The sequence below is a fragment of the Zingiber officinale genome, chromosome 2B (genome assembly GCF_018446385.1).
Source record: "Zingiber officinale cultivar Zhangliang chromosome 2B, Zo_v1.1, whole genome shotgun sequence".
NCBI classification, from domain to species: domain Eukaryota; kingdom Viridiplantae; phylum Streptophyta; class Magnoliopsida; order Zingiberales; family Zingiberaceae; genus Zingiber; species Zingiber officinale.
In genome coordinates, this window is record NC_055989.1 from 94,750,022 (window position 1) to 94,768,051 (window position 18,030).

Here is an 18,030-nt window from a genome sequence, read left to right on the forward strand (position 1 = left end):
AGTGATCGTCACTGGTCTCGGACCAGCTTCGGATATTGTATCTCCCCCGTTCGAGGTCGAGTGATCGTCACTGGTCTCGGACCAGCTTCGGATATTGTATCTCCCCCGTTCGAGGTCGAGTGATCGTCACTGGTCTCGAACCAGCTTCGGATATTGTATCTCCCCCGTTCGAGGTCGAGTGGTCGTCACTGGGCTTGGGTATGTTGGTTGCTACTCGGAAAACCTAATGGTTCAACTGTACAAAAATTTTATACAAAGGTATGAACCTTTTCTTAGCTACCATGTGCTCTTTTAAATTAAACTCGGATCGCCTGCGGAACTTAACACGTTTGATCCTAAGTTTAATTTATTTGTTCTTTTAAGTTTAGACTTGGATCTCCTGCGGAAGTTAACACGTTCGATCCAAATCACCTAGGTTATTAATTTCATTAAATATTAATTTCCAAAATTGGCTTCCAGGACTGCATGGCGAGACACATGTCCTTCTTGGATATGGGAACAACCACCACCGCCTAGACAAAGCATTTTTAGGAAAGCTAATATTTAATTTCCTTAAATAACTTTAGGTCAACCAAAAGGAACAATCAAATCACAAGGAAAAGAAAAACAAAAGAACACAACATCAAAAACTAATTCGAAATACTAGAATCGCATGCCTCTGGTATTTGGTATTTTTACAAAGAAATAAAACTAGTATGATGCGGAAATTAAATACTAGTATACCTTTTCTTTTGCAAACAAAAACCTCTAGGTCTTCTACCGTATTCCTCTTCTAATCCTGGACGTTGTGTGGGCAACGATCTTCCGAGACGAGAACCACCAAGGCACCTTCTTCTTCCTTCCTTCAAGTTTCGGCCAAGCATATCTTCTAAAGGATGAAGAACTTTTTTCACTAACCAAGCTCCAAGGGATGCAAGTTTTCTCTCCTTCTTCCTCAAGCTAGATCCGGCCACCTCCTCCAAGCTCCAAGAGATAAAGGATTTCGGCCACACAAGAGGAAGAGAGAAAAGGAGAAGGGCCGGCCACACCAAGGAAGAAAAGAGGGAGAAAATATAATAGAGTTGTTCGTTATGAAGGCACCTCTACCCCCTCTTTTATAATCCTTGGTCTTGGCAAATAAGGAAATTTAAATAAAAAACTTCCTTAATTCTTTTGCCATGAAAAGGAAAATTTATTTAATTAAAAATAATTTTCTCTTCTCCAATTTATTTGACCGGCCACTCTTCTCCCCAAAACAAGGAAAGTTTTAATTAATTAAAACTTCCTAATTTGTCTCCAGAAATTTATAAAAAATTTCTCTAATAATTTTTATCCCTTCATGATTGGTTTATAAAAAAGAAATTTTATAAATTAAAATCTTTCTTTTAACATGTGGATAAAAAGAAAGTTATCTGTAAAAATTAAAATCTCTTTTAATCTACAAATAAGGAAAGATATCAAATCTTTTTTTAATCTTTTGTAGAAACTTATAAAAGAGAATATTTAATTTTTTAAACTCTCTTTTAAATCATGAACATGGTTAAAAAGGAAAGTTTTCTTAAAATTTAAAATCCACCTTTAAATCAACAAATAAGGAAAGATTTCAATGTAGATGATTTACAAATAAAGAAAGTTTTTACCAAAAATTAAAACCATCCTTTTAATCTACAAATAAGAAAAGAGATTAATCTCTTCTCTTAATCTTTTGTAGAAAGCTATAAAAGGAAATTTTTAATTTTTAAACTCTCTTTTAAAACCATGATATCCACATAAAAAATAATTTTAATAAAAAACCTTTTTAATATTTTAGTGGCCGGCCACCTAAGCTTGGGACCCAAGCTTTGGCCGACCACCAACTTGGCTCATCCACTTGTTCTTGGCCGGCCCTAGCTTGGGTTCCAAGCTAACTTGGCCGGCCCCATTGGATGGGTAAGAAGGTGGGTATGTGGTGAGTATAAATCTCTATATACAAGAGGCTACGATAGGGACCGAGAGGAGGAATTGGTTTTGATCTCCCGATGAAATTAAGCATCCCGTGTTCGCCCCGAACACACAACTTAATTTCATCAATAATAATTCATTCCACTAAAGAACTATTATTGAACTACCGCACCAATCCCAAATTACATTTTGGGCTCCTTCTTATTATGAGTGTGTTAGTCTCCCTGTGTTTAAGATAACAAATGTTCACTAATTAAGTAAGTTGCTGACAACTCACTTAATTAATATCTAGCTCCAAGAGTAGTACCACTCAACTTCATCGTCATGTCAGACTAAGTCCACCTGCAGGGTTTAACATGACAATCCTTATGAGCTCCTCTTGGGGACATTCTCAACCTAGATTACTAGGACACAGTTCCTTCTATAATCAACAACACACACTATAAGTGATATCATTTCCCAACTTATCGGGATTATTGATTTATCGAACTAAATCTCACCCATTGATAAATTAAAGAAATAAATATCAAATATATGTGCTTGTTATTATATTAGGATTAAGAGCACACACTTCCATAATAACTGAGGTCTTTGTTCCTTTATAAAGTCAGTATAAAAAGAAACGACCTCCAATGGTCCTACTCAATACACTCTAAGTGTACTAGTGTAATTATATAGTTAAGATAAACTAATACCTAATTACACTACAACCTTCCAATGGTTTGTTCCTTTCCATCTTGGTCGTGAGCTACTGTTTATAATTTATAAGATACTGATAACATGATCCTCTGTGTGTGACACCACACACCATGTTATCTACAATATAAATTAATTGAACAACTACATTTATCATAAATGTAGACATTTGACCAATGTGATTCTTATTTCTAGATAAATGTTTATACCAAAAGCTAGACTTTTAGTATACATCCTAACAGCGTCAGCTTATCAGATCTCTTATCTCACTCGTTCGGGGTCGAATGATCGTCACTGGTCTCGGACCAGCTTCGGATATTGTATCTCCCCCATTTGGGGTCGAGTGGTCGTCACTGGGCTCGGGTCAGCTTATCAGATCTCTTATCTCACCCGTTCGGGGTCGAACATCTTTAATGATCGCGGGCGAGAGTAGGTGCACTGGTTTCGGACCAGGATATCTCACAGGCTCTATGCCCTCTCGGCTAAAGACTTTCGCGTCCGTGTGCCTGCATTTCCCGGGCTACGCTTCCATTCAGTTCACGGGTGATGCGTCCGTTCGGCATCATTCGCCCGACATCTATTCACCCGATCGACATTCTTCAGATCGTCCGGTCGATATCTTCGCGGTCGCACATTCGGTATCATTCGCCCGGCATCTATTCACCCGATCGACATTCTTCCAATCGTCTGGTCGATATCTTCGCGGTCGCACGCTCGGCATCTCTCGTCCGCTCGGTCTGCTCGTTACTCCGCGTGTCGCTCGATTCGCTCAGCATCGCCACTCTCTTTCGGGCGACACCATTTTGACAGCAATCGCTCGCGTACCATTATACGATCAGCTCAGCGGTTTGAGTTTTATATCGAGAGCGGGTCAGCCCTTTGCGATAGACTGTTCAGTCAGTCAGACTTGCGCCTCCTTCGACTAGACTTAAAAGGGAGGCTTGTGATCCGGATGCAGCTCAAGGCATAGGAGGAGTTAGGGAGAAGGAAGGGGGCATTTGGGTCTTTGGACACATTAAGGGTTTTGGCTCTTTTAAAGAGCACTGTTCACGAATGAGGAGGGATCCGGTTCGTGTTTTTTGGCCCGCCGCCATCGCACTTCTTCTTCCTCCCTCCTGGCCAGCGCCAACACCGGCCGCCGGCTGTTGCCGTTTCTCTTCTCCTCCTCGCGGCGATGCCGCCAGATAGACCGACCACAAGCTCCTGCTCCCCTTTGTGGATTGGCCTTGCGTGGAAGATATGAGATTGATAAGGGTGGCGGATCGAGATCGACTGTGGACACTACGTCGCAAACCCTAGGCCAAGTTGATTCATAGTCTTTTGTGTTTTATTCTTTACTTCTTTGGCTGTCTACCTCCTTAGGAAAGTCGCGCTTTCTCATTGCTGTCCACTGACATCCATCTTCATATTCAAGAGAAGTTCCAATTCACAACAATCCAGCATTTTTGGAGTCAATTCATGCATCATTAAAATTTGATGTCATTCATTGACCATTTCCCTTTTATGCTCATGCTTTCACACTCTTGATGACTTGTTGACTCATGACTGGAGTTGAACCAGGGCCACCTCCCTTTGGTTGTCTGGGTAGGCATGGAGCTTGGCATCATACACAGATTACAGGGCCACGACAACTCGATCAGTACCGTGGTCAATTTACCCATCCATCCGAGGGCGCCCCCGGGGGCCAGGGTACGTTATTGTACTCCTTATTCGTACTCGCCACTCATTTTATTGCTCTATTTATACGGCTACTTATATATTCGTGGGACCCGCCTCGAGCATCGGGGTACCAGAGACCGGGGCAACCTGATCGCTAGCTACAGGTACCATTGATCAGGAGACTTTGGATGACTTGGTCAACATAGAGGACAGCTCACCATCCGGGTCATGGAGATGCGGTCAACATTCCGAACACGACACCTCAGCAGGTCCGTCTTCTCAGCTTCCTAACAGGATCAATGATCAAGTCTATTCGGATCATGCATGCAATTGCAACTTACTTGATTATGAGATTTGGCAGATGGATGTCAAAATTGCATTTCTCAATGGAAATCTACTCAAGGATGTGTATATGACACGATATGAGGGTTTTGTCGATCCACAACATGCTGGAAAGGTATATAAGTTGCAATGATCCATTTATGGATTAAAGCAAGCTCCTAAAAGCTGGAATCTTTGATTCAATGATGCAATCAAAGCGTTTGGCTTCATCAAGAATGAAGATGAATCTTGTGTCTACAAGAGGATTAGTGGGAGCACAGTCATCTTTCTCATATTGCATATAGATGACATACTTCTCATTGGAAATGATATCCCTACTCTTCAGTCGGTGAAGACTTGGCTTGAGAATTATTTCTCAATGAAGGATTTAGGTGAAGCAACCTATATTTTAGACATCAAAATCTATAAAGATAGATCCAGGAGATAGCTTAGTTTAAGCCAAAGTACATATATTGACAAGGTACTTAAATATTTTGCCATGCAGAATTCCAAGGGATTCCTGCCGATGTCACATGGTGTGTGTCTTTCGAAGACTCAATGCCCTTCTTCTAAAGAAGAAAGGGACTGCATGGATCAGATTCCTTATGTATCTGCTATAGGGTCTATCAAGTACGTCATATTTTGTACTCGTCTAGATGCCTCGCATGTGTTAAGCATGACAAGAAGATACCAATCAGATCCAGGTGAAGGTCACTGGACAACAGTCAAGAATATTCTTAAGTATTTGAGAAGAACTCAAGATTATTTCTTGATCTTTGGAGGCAATAAAGAGCTTGCTATAAAGGGTTACAGCGGTTGATGTAAAGGGTTACAGTGGTGCAAGCTTCCAAATTGACAAGGACGATTCTATATCATAGTTAGGGCATGTATTTTACTTAAATGGTGGTCCTAGGTATTAGATACTACAATGATTCCATCTCATTCGAGGGATCATCGATATATAAGATGTGAGGATATGTAGAGAACTGAACAATGCTAATATTACAGATCCTTTGACCAAGACTTTGGCACCGAGGAAGCATGATGGTCACACTAGGTCAATGAATATTAGATATTTCAGTGATTGACTCTAGTGACATAGGGAGATGTTAGTATAAGCCCTAACAGACAATCAAGAGTTGATTGACTTAGGACATATTGTATCATTTCATTATAAGGCAAAGGTTATGATTATTATATTCACTTCAGTTCAGTGCCGAATGAATAAGTATAATAATGTTCTAAAGTAGAAGATTCTAATCTATAATATATCAATTGGTTGAATTGAGACACTCAACATTCTCTAACAACGGGTAAACTCTGAAGGTATGCAGTGTCATATAAAAAGGGAGGTCCTCTTCTTTAGCCAGGTACGCACACATATGCATTCGTCTTCAACAATTCTTTTTCTATCGTACACTATTCTTCTGGGAAAAAGAACCTGACTTGAGCATCGGAGGGCTTGCGTCGGGGATTTTTTTCCCTGGTTTCCAGTCTCTAACGTTTTGGGTGCTTGTCTGAGTGTATACAGAGTTCAAGTACCACTAGTTCTCATACTGCAGACCTTGGAGTTCCATGTGGGGGTGAGCCTTTCGGACATACGTACACAAGGTATGTCAAAGTCACCTCTCCGTCAATACCAATGTCATCTATGTCGACCTCCGTTTGACTCAGATTCTGGATATGATCAAGTTTGAACATGCTTGAATTTGGCTCGAATTCGATAAATTTAAATACAAATCAAATATTTATCGAGCCGAGTCAAAAAGCTCACAAACTGTCTCAATTTATTTGCACCCCTAGTACCAAGGGATTTTTTTTTGCACCCCTAGTAACAAGGGAGGGAAAAGATATACGACATTTATTTCTTATTTTATCCCTCTCTATCAATCACTTTAACACTTTAATAGTGAGTATAAATTTTAAAATCAAGATTATGATATTACATTTTGAAAATTAAAATATTATTTTTTGAACGTAATATGACAGTGACAAATGATTTGTTTTTTTTTTTTTTAAGAATTTCATAATTTTAAGTACATGTCTTACTTAATTGATTGATGAAAGTTATAATATAGTAAAAGTTGCTTTCCATATAATTTGTCCTTAAATTATATAAAAAAAAATAAATTAAGGAGACAATATATAACCAACTTATTAGAGGGTAGGAGAATTTGTTTTTTCTAAAAACACATATGTATCATAAATTAATCCTGGTCTTATAAATGTGTAGGGGCATTGATGAAAGAAAGATACATGATATAACACTTGATGCACATTGCGTGTGTGTGAATACTATCGATCCTATGTATTAGTCATTGTCTGGGCTAGTAACTTCAATGATTTATCTTCTTCGTGTTAGCCTAGGGATAAATTGACAGAGGCGTTGGGACGAACAAATCGCCTTTTACCACCGTGTGAATACTACCGACCAAATTAAGTGAGACAAATTAATTAAAAACTACAACAACAAAAAAACAAAGTAACGTATGTGACTCGAAATTCAATGCTTATTATCGTTCACATATAAATACAATGCAATCTATAACAGCTCTCCTCACCTCAACTGACGACCCACCCATCGACCGACCGACCGACCTACCAATCGCCCACCCACTCGCTCTCCTATATTGAGTCTTACTGTATTCCCAAATGACATACTCTAGCCACAAACTCCTAATTAAAATTTTATTAGTCTAGACAACCTATTAAAAAAGTTTTAAGATTTCTCTATTGAATATCGAACGTAAACTTCTGGCACTCTCCTAATTTTGTCAATGCTAAATTATTTAAAAATATTTAAATTATCAATTAATTTTAATCAAAACTTATTAATAAATTTAGATAAATCAAATTTAATCCAAAGTTTATCTATTGATTTTTTTTTAATTTTACTATGTCCAAAATCTTTTGATTCGACCCTATCAATTCAGATAAATTATTTTAAAATTTTAATTTTTTTTTACTTTTGATATGATATCATATTTGGACTTAGACATTTCTGATTTACTCTACAACATCACCAATAACTTTCTTACCCTCTTATAATCTTATCCATGATAAAAATTTAAAATTTCAAAAAAAATTAAGCCATTAATGAATTTAATTAAAACTTATTAATAAACCTAAATAAATCAAATTTTGTCCCAATCTTATCTAATATGTTTCTTTCACACTCTTGAATCTCACCATGTCAAAAAAAAACTCTTATTCATACCTCTATCAGTTTAAAAATAAAATAAAAAATTATAGTATCATATGAATTTAGATACTTTTTATTTATTCTAGAACACCAATAACCCTTTTACACTTTCATAATCTTGTTAATAATCCCGACCCCACACTCGAGCCATTGTCGTGCCTAAATCTAGCCTATTGACACCTCTAGATGTAGACTATAAGATGCAATCAAATGTTGACCATCTCGCCCATGGCAAACAGTAGGAAATCTTGTCAGAATATCAAGAACTTGAGCAAGGCATCTGCATAAACTGTGAAAAACCTTGTTATCAAAATTCTTTTTCCATCTCAGTTGAGGTTGAGGAAGCATCACCATCAAATTCAGTTCAACCATTTCAATAATACAACGTGGAGAAAAAGAAATGATTTAAAGTTGCACCACAACCAAATCAAAGGGAAAAAAAACACAAAAAACGTGCCACTAGTAGTCTGACTTAACAATCTTTAAATATTCAATTAATTTTTCTTAACGACGTAAGAAATTAAAGGTTGGATAGTTCTGTACGCCTTTACATGGAGAAGAGCAACATATTTGCCATTTTATCTCCATTTCTCAATCTCTCTAGAAGTTGCTTTTATCAGCTTTCTTGTACTTTCGACAAGTTCATCAAACAGAGCCTCAACATAATTCCTACAAAAAAATATAAGAAAACAAGTGTGAATTTGATGATTAGTTTGAGACAATTCTCGAGTAGCTTAAGGAAATTTAATTTCCATAATTCCCAATTACTAGCAGAAAAGGTTCCGAAAGAAAGTATAGATCCTGAAGCAACTAAGGATACGAGCTGAAGGGACAGTATGATTAAGCAAATAAAGTAGCATGAGGTTTGAGCATGTTTTAAAATCCACCTAATATTTTAACTAGTTTCAATCGTATATATCTACTTTTGTTTCGATTCAATTATGGTTAAAGTTTCATCTATTTCTAATGTAACTTGAATGGCATGGAATCAAACAGGTGACATGAGGTGCCTAGGGAACATTCTGCCATTGAGATGAAGGGAAACATGCCTATTTCCCTTAGTTTAGGCCGTGTAATGATAGGGTTAGACATGTGGCGCAACGTTGGCGAACATGCCTATTTCCATGTGATCATGATTGTAATCAGCAACAGGTGGTGCATATAATCCAAACAAATTAAAATTTCAGCTAGAATCCAAGGAACTGCTTAAGTTCATGCTATTTCCAAGTATTACCCCCTTAAAAACATGAAATCGCTTATAAAGACTCAATTGCCAATCACTTGTTGTCGTCCCAAATCTGCCTACTAACTGCGATCTACCCATCGCTTTCTGTAAAAGTATTTAAAAGTACTCTACTTCACGTCCACTTTCTCGATTCCTGTCATATGATTTATTATAACCCAAATATTCTACCTTTTGTCTTCCTAGATTCACAGTTAATTTCATGCAATGTTTAAGAGGCTCTTTCAAACCCCAACTAGCGGCAAGCAATATTCAAGGAAATGAATGCCCACCACTCTAACGACATTTGGGAACTAATTACACCTTATTTTAGGAAAATCTATAGTAGGTTGCAAATGTGTCTTCACAATCAGATGCTCACACAATGGTACTGCAAACTTCTTAAAGGCTTGTTTGACAACTAAAGTATCAACTCAGCTATATAGGGTGGACTAAGAGACTTTTTCTCAAACGGTCAAAATTACTTCAATCTGACTCTTCTTCACATTAGCAATTATTTTTCACTGACCTCTTCACCAACTAGATACCAAGAGTATTTTTCTTTATAACGATCTTACTAAGGAAGTACATATGAAGCAACCGTCAGATTTGTTGCTTAAGAGAAATCAACTGTGTGACAACTAAAGAAATTGATCTACAAGCTAAAGAAATAGAGCTTGGTTTGACAACTTTAATTCGGCTCTTCTCCGTAATTTTGCAATGATAAACGCAACAGATGACTCGGTTTTTCACCTTATCTCTCAATCAAGTAGATGCATTCTTCTTCTTGTTTGTGGACCACATTATCATTGGCAAGGATGATGCAGTTGTGATTGCATAATTGAAAGATTATCTCCGCCAGCATTTTCAAAATAAGAACTTAGGCGATCTCAAATATTTTGTTGGTATAAAGGTGGCACGTATAGGAGAGATATCTACAACTCTCATGGAAAGCATGCTCGAGGAGATTGATTAGGTACTAGACCAGCTAATACTCCTATGAATCCAAATTTCAAAATGGTATTAGATAGGGGGAGTCACTAATTTATCATGGAAAATTTAAAACATAAATGGGAAAACTAAATTATCTTATAGTCACAAAAGTCCAGAACTTGAGTATTCAGTCACTTTTTAGAGGCTCCTTGTTCTGATCATTAAAGAGCAACTTCTTAATAGTACTTCTGGAAAAGGGCTCTTATTCCACAATCAAAGTCACCTACAGATTGTCGGATACATTGATATAGAATGGGAACCTCATCTACAGATAGATGATCTACTCCAGCCTATTGTGTTCTACCTGGCAACTTAATTTCCAATTTAAAACGAGAAGCAAGATATAGTAGCTCAATCAAATGATGAGGCAGAATATAGAGCAATGGTGTTAGCAACGTATGAACTTATTTAGATCATTATTGACTGACTTATGCCATGGACCTGTGGATTCAATGGAATTTTTCATAATAACCAAATTGCTATGCGCATACCTTCTAATCTAGTGTTTCATGAGAGAACAAGCTTGATTCTCACTTCATCATTGAGAAAGTGAAATCTATTGGGATTTTCCCTACATGAATTAGCTTCAATAAACAATTAGCAAATTTACTCACCGATCCTTTAAGAGGTCCCAAGATTGACTATATTTATAACAAACTAAGTTGTCACAATATATTTGATCCAACGTGAAAGGGAGTATTAGACACCCACCCATATATAAATAGTATAGGACGTATAATGTAAATACTACAATAGTCAAGAATCTATTTGTAATATGGAATTGTGAATAATGCAAGGAAAAAGGAGAAACGGGAATCCTAAGTGAGTTTTTCCAGTAACACTCACAGACCCCAAACAATTCCTTCTTACTGTTAACTATCACAAAGACCCACCTTCCATATAGGTACTTTTTTTTCTACTTAGGCTATTAGAGAATTGGGAATCTAGGATTAACATGAAAAATGAAAGGATTTGCATTAACCAAGGCCAAGTGCCAACACAATGCAAGAACTACCTAGACACATTAAAACGGGTGCAAATTGTAAACTAAATTTTCTTCAAGCTCTCTTACACTATTGAATTTGGTACTGAACTATTTTCGAATATAGATATTCTAGAACTATTATTCAAACCACAATGATCCTTCGTCCAATCTGAGAAGATCAACCATTCATTCCTGGGATCAATTATCCAGTAAAAAATAGACTTCCAAGATCCATCTCATTCAAACCTTTCTGAATGTAGCAGATACTAGTTGAGATTGAGAATTGATGTGTATTCGAATCATAGGAGTAAGCGTTTTCTTGCTTGATCTGATAAGTTAAACCTTGGCATTTAAAGTGCTAAAGACATTTACTTTCTTCTCTTCGCCGCTCTAGTTCATTGTTTCTCATCTTGCTAGGAGTTTTTTTCACATTCCACTCCACTCCTTTTTTCTTTGCCATTCTGTTTGATCCATTTTGAGGTCCTAAGCAGGAAAAATAGGGCCAGGAAAGAAGACAAGAAAGTCAAGCCATCAGGGTCAAGGGCTGGGTAGGTAAAAGCAATAGAACTAGTTTCAATGCCCGCAGGGGATGTTTATATAGCTCCTTTGACATTCTCAATTTCTAGGGCAAATGCAGAGCTACAGAATTACAAGGTAAAGGGAAAAAAAACTCAGCTAAAACAGAAATAAGAGTAACTTACTCAGATGGATTGTTTCGGACACCACGAAACAGCTTTCCAACATTTGAATGTCTTCGGTACTCGTCATATGCAACTCCTCTCCCAACACCATAACCAAAACCTAAACCTATTCCACATCCAGCTCCAAATCCAAATCCAAGCTGCATACCAGGAAATCCAGCTCCCAATCCTGCACCTGTAAAATGAGATGGAAGTTACAGGGGCTGATGAAACTGTATGACAATGAAGGACCTAATCTAAAATCATGACAGTCAATCCATTCGCCAGGTGTGATTTCGGTATCAGCGAAAATTGGATTACTCTGATAGCAAAACAGATAATACCACTTGGGTTCAAACATAGTAGTCCTGCTCTTAGTCGTCAGAATCACCCACTTCTTTGGGTGGGTAATTTAGACAACATGTTCCTAAGATGGCAGGTTAGTGAACTCATTGCAGACATACATGAGACGGCATCACTCAATTGAGATAACATCGCAACAAAAAAACACAAAAATACAACTTTTGCGTCAAAATTTCAAACAGTTAGTGCGGCAAGAGCTCGTCTTGCTTGTATATGCACAAACTCGAGTTCGACATCTACCAAAAAAACATGAACGCAATCCAATTCATGCTGCTGCGTATATTCTGAGCCCCTTTGCCAATTTTTTTTTTTAAAAAAATATTAGCTGTGGCTCGGATGAGCGAAGCTCACAGTTTCAAGATGTATAAAGATTCAAGTTTTCACGAACAATAAGATTAATCGAGGACCAAAGCCAAAAAAACAAAATAATCTGAAACTGAAGATATTCATCACCTCCCATGAGGCCGATGCCGAAGCCAACGCCACAACCGGCGCCGAAACCTATACCAGGACCCAGCTTTCCCAGCTCTTTCATCTTCAGCGTTGGGAGCCGCCACAGCAGTCCCTTCTCCTCGCTGCCGCCGTTCCAATCCATTCCCGCTCTCCCGATCTTTCGATAGATTGCGTATTACGATCTCTGTCTTGGTCGCCTCACCTGCCCCGCCGTTGTTGGGGCGTATAATTCGTGTGGCCGACAAATCGCAAATGGTGTTGCTGGGCTCACAGCTAATCCGAACGTAAAGTGTCTAAATAATTTAGGGATGTATTAGATTGAATGATTTTCATTGACTTTTTTTAATGATAGATTTTGATGAAGTTAATTGATTTTTATTAACTTATATAGAATCTTGCGTAGTTGTGAAAAATTTTTTATGGAGTTCTATAGATTTTTTTGCAAAACTTTTACAGACATTTATAAACGTTTTCATGGAAACTTGTGGATTTATGAGAAAGAAAAAATCGTTTCGTTATTGTCAATATGATAAACATCGCTCCAAATTCGATTCGCTATTGTATCTCTTCATGCATTGGCATTTGCTCGTTGTTGTTCTTGAGTATCAGATAATTGATCAAAGCAATCGATACCATGAACTTGTTCTGATAAGGATGATGAAACTTCATTATCTGGTTCAACTAGAAATTCATCAGAACGACACTCCTTACGAAGAAAATTATGCAATTCGGTACAGGCCAAACTTTTTATAATAAAAATTTTATTTTAAAAAAGACAGTAAACTTTAAAAAAATTAAAGAAAAATTAAAAAGGGGTAATTAAAAAAACATAAACTAAAAAAATCGTAAACTTTAAAAAAAATGTAAAGAAAAAAATATAAACTTTAAAAAATACTTAAATTAAAAAAACGTAAAGTAAAAAACATAAAAATTAAAAAAAAACATAAATTAAAAAAACGTAAAGTAAAAATCTTTTTAAAAAAATCTAAACTAAAAAAAACGTAAATTTAAAAAAAAAACGTAAACCTTAAAAACAAAAAAAATAAAGAAAAGAATAAAATTAAAATAAATAAATAAAAATAATGTTAAAAAAAATACATGTATAGTTAATTTTATAACAGAGGTTAATGTTGGTGCAACCTTAGGTCAAGGTTGACCTGGTTGACCAGACTCGAGTTGACTTGACTCGAGTTGTGTTTTGATGTTTGACGAGTTATGTTTGACAATGTTTGACGTGAACAGAAAAGTTGTACCTTGATATTTTACAAGGATACAAGTTTGGGAGATTGTGGGTGCAACTCGTGGTCAAGGTTGACCTGGTTAACCCGAGGTGAGTTGACCTGACTTGGAAAAATCCAAGCAGGGAGCTTGGCACGGGAAAAGTCCAAGCAGGGAGCTTGGCATGGGAAAAGTCCAAGCAGGGAGTTTGGCATGGTGAAAAGTCCAAGCAAGGAGCTTGGCACGGGAAAAGTCCAAGTATGGAGACTTGGCACGGAGAAGTCAAAGTATGGAAGCTTGGCACATGGGAAGTCGGAGAGGGCTCGGTAGCTCGTTCTCCGGACTGTGGTCAGAGAGGGCTCGGGAGCTCGTTCTCTGGACCGGATGGAAGTCGGAGAGGGCTCGGTAGCTCGTTCTCTTGACCGGATGTGGAAAGTCCTGGTGAGTGAAGTCAGGCAGACGGATAAGTCCTGGTGAGTGAAGCCAGGCAGTGGGAAAGTCCTGGTAAGTGAAGCCAGTCAGTTGTGAAAACCCTAGTGAGTGAAGCTAGGTGAAAGTCCTGGTGAGTGAAGTCAGGCAGTTGGAAAGTCCTGGTGAGTGAAGCCGGGCAGATTGGAAATCCTGGTGAGTGAAGCCAGGTGAAAACCCTAGTGAGTGAAGCTAGGTGAAAGTCCTGGTGAGTGAAGCCGGGCAAGGGAAAATCCAGATGGATCAAGGGTGATCGGACATCTGGTGTTGGGAATGTCAAGTAGGTCAAGGGAGTGACCAGATACTTGACACGAAGAGAAAAGTCCAAGTGGGTCAAAGGGATTGACCGGACACTTGGTAGGGAGTCTTAGCAGGTCAAGGGAGTGACCAGATGCTAAGCATGAGATACCAATAGGTCAAGGTTGACCGGATATTGGTTTGGAAGGCGTGGGACTTGGTTTGGGCAAAAACCAAGAGCTGGATCGATCCAGTGATGCACTAGGTTATCTGATCAGTCTGGTGACCAATCAGTAACCAAACAGTATGCTACTGTATGTTATCTGATCGGTCTGCAGACCGATCAGAAAGCGAACAGAAGGCAAAGAGAAAAGGAGGTGATCGGTCTGTGGATCGATCCACATGCACCCTGATCGGTCCAAAGACCGATCAGGAGACGATCAGAGAGTTGGGAGAAGAGTGCTGATCGGTCCCCAAGACCGATCAGGGAGGCCTCGGACCGATCAGGGTGGAGCCTGATCGGTCCAGATATATCCGTTGAGATTCAACGGGTATCTCCGTCTTCTTCGCTGTCTGCTTTGCAGGTGCAGTTGTAGGTTCAGGCTATATAAAGGAGATCGAGGGCTGCTACAGGTCTCTCTTCTTCTGGTTCGAAGTTTCTGCTTCTTCTTCTTCACTGCTGTGATTTGAGCTGTGCTGAGCTCGCTTCTGCTTGAAGCTTCGTGTGAGCTTCATCAGCTGGTTCCTGCTGTTGTAGGCGTCTTGTGAAGCTGCTGCTTCATCCAGTCGAAGAGAAGGCAAGTAAGCGAAGGTGTTTCATACATTTGTATTGTATTTTGCTTCTTGCTGCTTTCTACTCCTGTATTGCTTTTGCAAAACATTGTGGCGAGGTTTCTCCACCCAGAAAGAGTTCTTATTAGCCGGTTTTCCGGGGACTCATCTACCGACGGATTGATAGGCTTCGTCCACCTTACGGACACGCCGAGGAGTAGGAGTTTCATCTCCGAACCTCGTTACATCGTCGAGTTCTAAGTTGAGGTTTGATCTTTCCTTTTTGCGTTTCTATTTAGTTATTTCCGCTGCGCTAACCCTAATCGTAGGAAGAAACGAGAAATTTGGGGTCGGCTATTCACACCCCCCCTCTCTAGCCGCGATCATCGATCCTAACAAGTGGTATCAGAGCGAGGTCGCTCTTCGCCTGATTAACACCCGAGGGAGCACAAGCTAGAGATGGATCAACTCGGAGAAGACGTCACGATTCCACCTTTCTACGATCGCGACGACTTCGCGTTTTGGAAGGTAAGAATGAGGTATTTTCTTATGACTAACCTTGAAAATTGGAGTTGTGTTCAATTAGGTTTCAAGCCTCCAATGGATAAGGAAGGAAAACCACTCGAGAAGAAGAAGTGGACAAGGGAACAAATCCACCATTCCACAATCAACGATGAGGTAATGAAAGTATTTGAATTCTCATTACCTAATGACATTCTATGTAAGATAGGTGGATACAACAATGCCAAGGAGTTGTGGAACAACTTGGCTAAGTTCCATGAGGGGAACTCCACTTCAAGCCATAAAGAGGAGTCAAGTGAGCCAAGTAGCTCACATCATGGAAGAGAGGAATTAGAAGTTGAGGGCTACTTAACATCTAAGGAAGAAGAGGAGGAGAGTTCTTCTTCAAGAATGGAGCAAGAGGAAGAAGCTTCTACCTCCGGAAGGGATGAAGAAGAAAGTCTTCATCCATCCTCAACCCTAGGTAACTCAAGCATTTTAATTTCTAGTAAATTACACATAATGTGCTTTGAGTGTAGGAAATTTGGGCACTACAAGAGTAAGTGTCCAAAGAGGATTAGAAAGTCTCCACAGGCGCCAAAGGTCAAGAAAGCCGGAGTCCCGATACGCAAAGGCAAAGAGCACGTGGTGTGCTTTCAATGCAATCAAAGGGGACACTATATGAGTCAATGTCCGAGGGGGAGGCAATCTCACAAGGACAAGAAAGCAAGCACGTCGATAGGGGGAGCTAAGGCAAACCCTAAGGTAACCTTTAAGGCTCACTATTGCAATTCTAATAAGACACATGCTAGTAGTTTTATTGCAATTGCTAATAATGATAAGCATGTTAATTATAGGAATCAATATATGTGCTTAGGTGCTAAACATGTTAGCTTGAATAAGGACAACTCTAGAAATGTCAACCCTAGGATTAACTCATCTAAGGTTAAGGGAAACCTAGATAGGAATCCCAAAACTACTAGACATATGCCTAGGAGTACCTCAAAGAACAATGACAAATTAAAACTTGAGGTATTAGAAAAGGAGAATCAAGTCTTGAGGTCAAGACTTGACACTTTAGAAAAGACCCTTAAAAATTTAGAGAAGTCAACTCTAGGGTCTAAGGGTCAAAAACCCAAGTCCAAGGACAAGAAAGGTTTGGGTCACAAACCTAAGTCCCAAGTGGTCAAGCCCAATTATCATAATGTTCCATTCGATTATGGAACAAAACCTAGGGCTAGGAAGACCATCACCAAGGTCACAAGGGGAGTCACCCCTAGAGTTGATCTTGATGAGTCCCAAATGACCAAGGCTTCAAAGCCTAGGAGGGTCATTAGAAGGGTTGCTAGGGAAGTCATCCCTAGTGAATACTTAGTGAACCCAATGAGCTCCAATAGGTATTGGGTTCCTAGGAGCGTGATTCCATCACGCTAGATGGTTTAGGGTGTGCCAACCTTACTTGAATAGGTAGTTAACCTAATCATGGCAAAAGGTGGCACTTTAGGAATTTTCAAGGTGTAATCAAGCCTTGAAAATGAAATGGAGAATTATTCCTAAGGTGATTAGGATGTGCCAATCTCATTTGAAGAGTTTTCTAGAGTCAATCTAATTGGCACATAGTGATCTAAAAATCTTTTGTATTTGATTTTAGGTCTATTACACTTAGGAATATAGAATTTATGGCAAAATGATCAAAATTATCAAAAATGGCAACTAAAGCTAGAATTAGGTATTTTCTATACCTTTATGTGCTATTTGCCATATATTGTTTGTCATATGCCATGTCATGACATCATATTTATTTTATGATCATTTAAAATGTCATGATAATGCTTAGGTTAGTTAAATGTCATGCTTTATTTAAGTTTCATACTTTATGCCATGACATCATGACATTGGCACATGTTTTCATTTATGATACAATTATATGCCATGTCATCATCTTGTGCATTAATGATCAATGAAATTGATTTAAGGACTAAAACATAATTTGATATGGAGATCAAATTGTTATTTAGAAAATGCATGAGACCTTAGCCTAAGATAACCTAAACCCATATCTCACATCAAAATTGACTTGGATGTGTTTGATACACCTTAGATGTGTGTGAGATATTAGGATCATGAGTTAGGATCAAGATGCATAGTTCTTGTACCTAGATGAGCCTAATTCGAAATTGGGGATCATAGGGAAAGCTTATATACAAGTCATGTACATTTAGCCCAAAGATTGTGGTCATAAATTAAATGGTTTAAAATCATTTCAAAATTGATTTGAAAAACCTTGATGAAGCTTTTCTAGTGATAGCATTCATCATTGAACAAGGTGATACAAAGATGA

General features: G+C 38.5%; 1 protein-coding gene across 1 annotated transcript; it reads right to left on the minus strand.

Annotated features, from left to right (window-relative positions):
- Nucleotides 1-8,083: 8,083 nt before the first annotated feature.
- LOC122046419 (protein TRIGALACTOSYLDIACYLGLYCEROL 5, chloroplastic-like) lies at nt 8,084-12,759 on the minus strand. The gene is made up of 3 exons (XM_042607105.1): nt 12,495-12,759; nt 11,700-11,874; nt 8,084-8,467 (listed from the first exon to the last, which is right to left on the minus strand). Exons 1-3 carry the CDS (start codon nt 12,634-12,636, stop codon nt 8,377-8,379), a joined length of 408 nt encoding a protein of 135 aa, XP_042463039.1. The 5' UTR covers nt 12,637-12,759; the 3' UTR covers nt 8,084-8,376.
- Between the last annotated feature and the right edge of the window lie 5,271 nt (nt 12,760-18,030).

Bases quoted from the DNA above. Each gene is read 5' to 3' on its own strand.
- LOC122046419 (XM_042607105.1), bottom strand. From the start codon at position 12,636: ATGGATTGGAACGGCGGCAGCGAGGAGAAGGGACTGCTGTGGCGGCTC. The intron at 11,875-12,494 runs GTGATGAATATC...CTCATTTTACAG, and splicing joins CGGCATCGGCCTCATGGGAG to GTGCAGGATTGGGAGCTGGA. The intron at 8,468-11,699 runs GTAAGTTACTCT...ATTTTTTTGTAG, and splicing joins GTCCGAAACAATCCATCTGA to GAATTATGTTGAGGCTCTGT.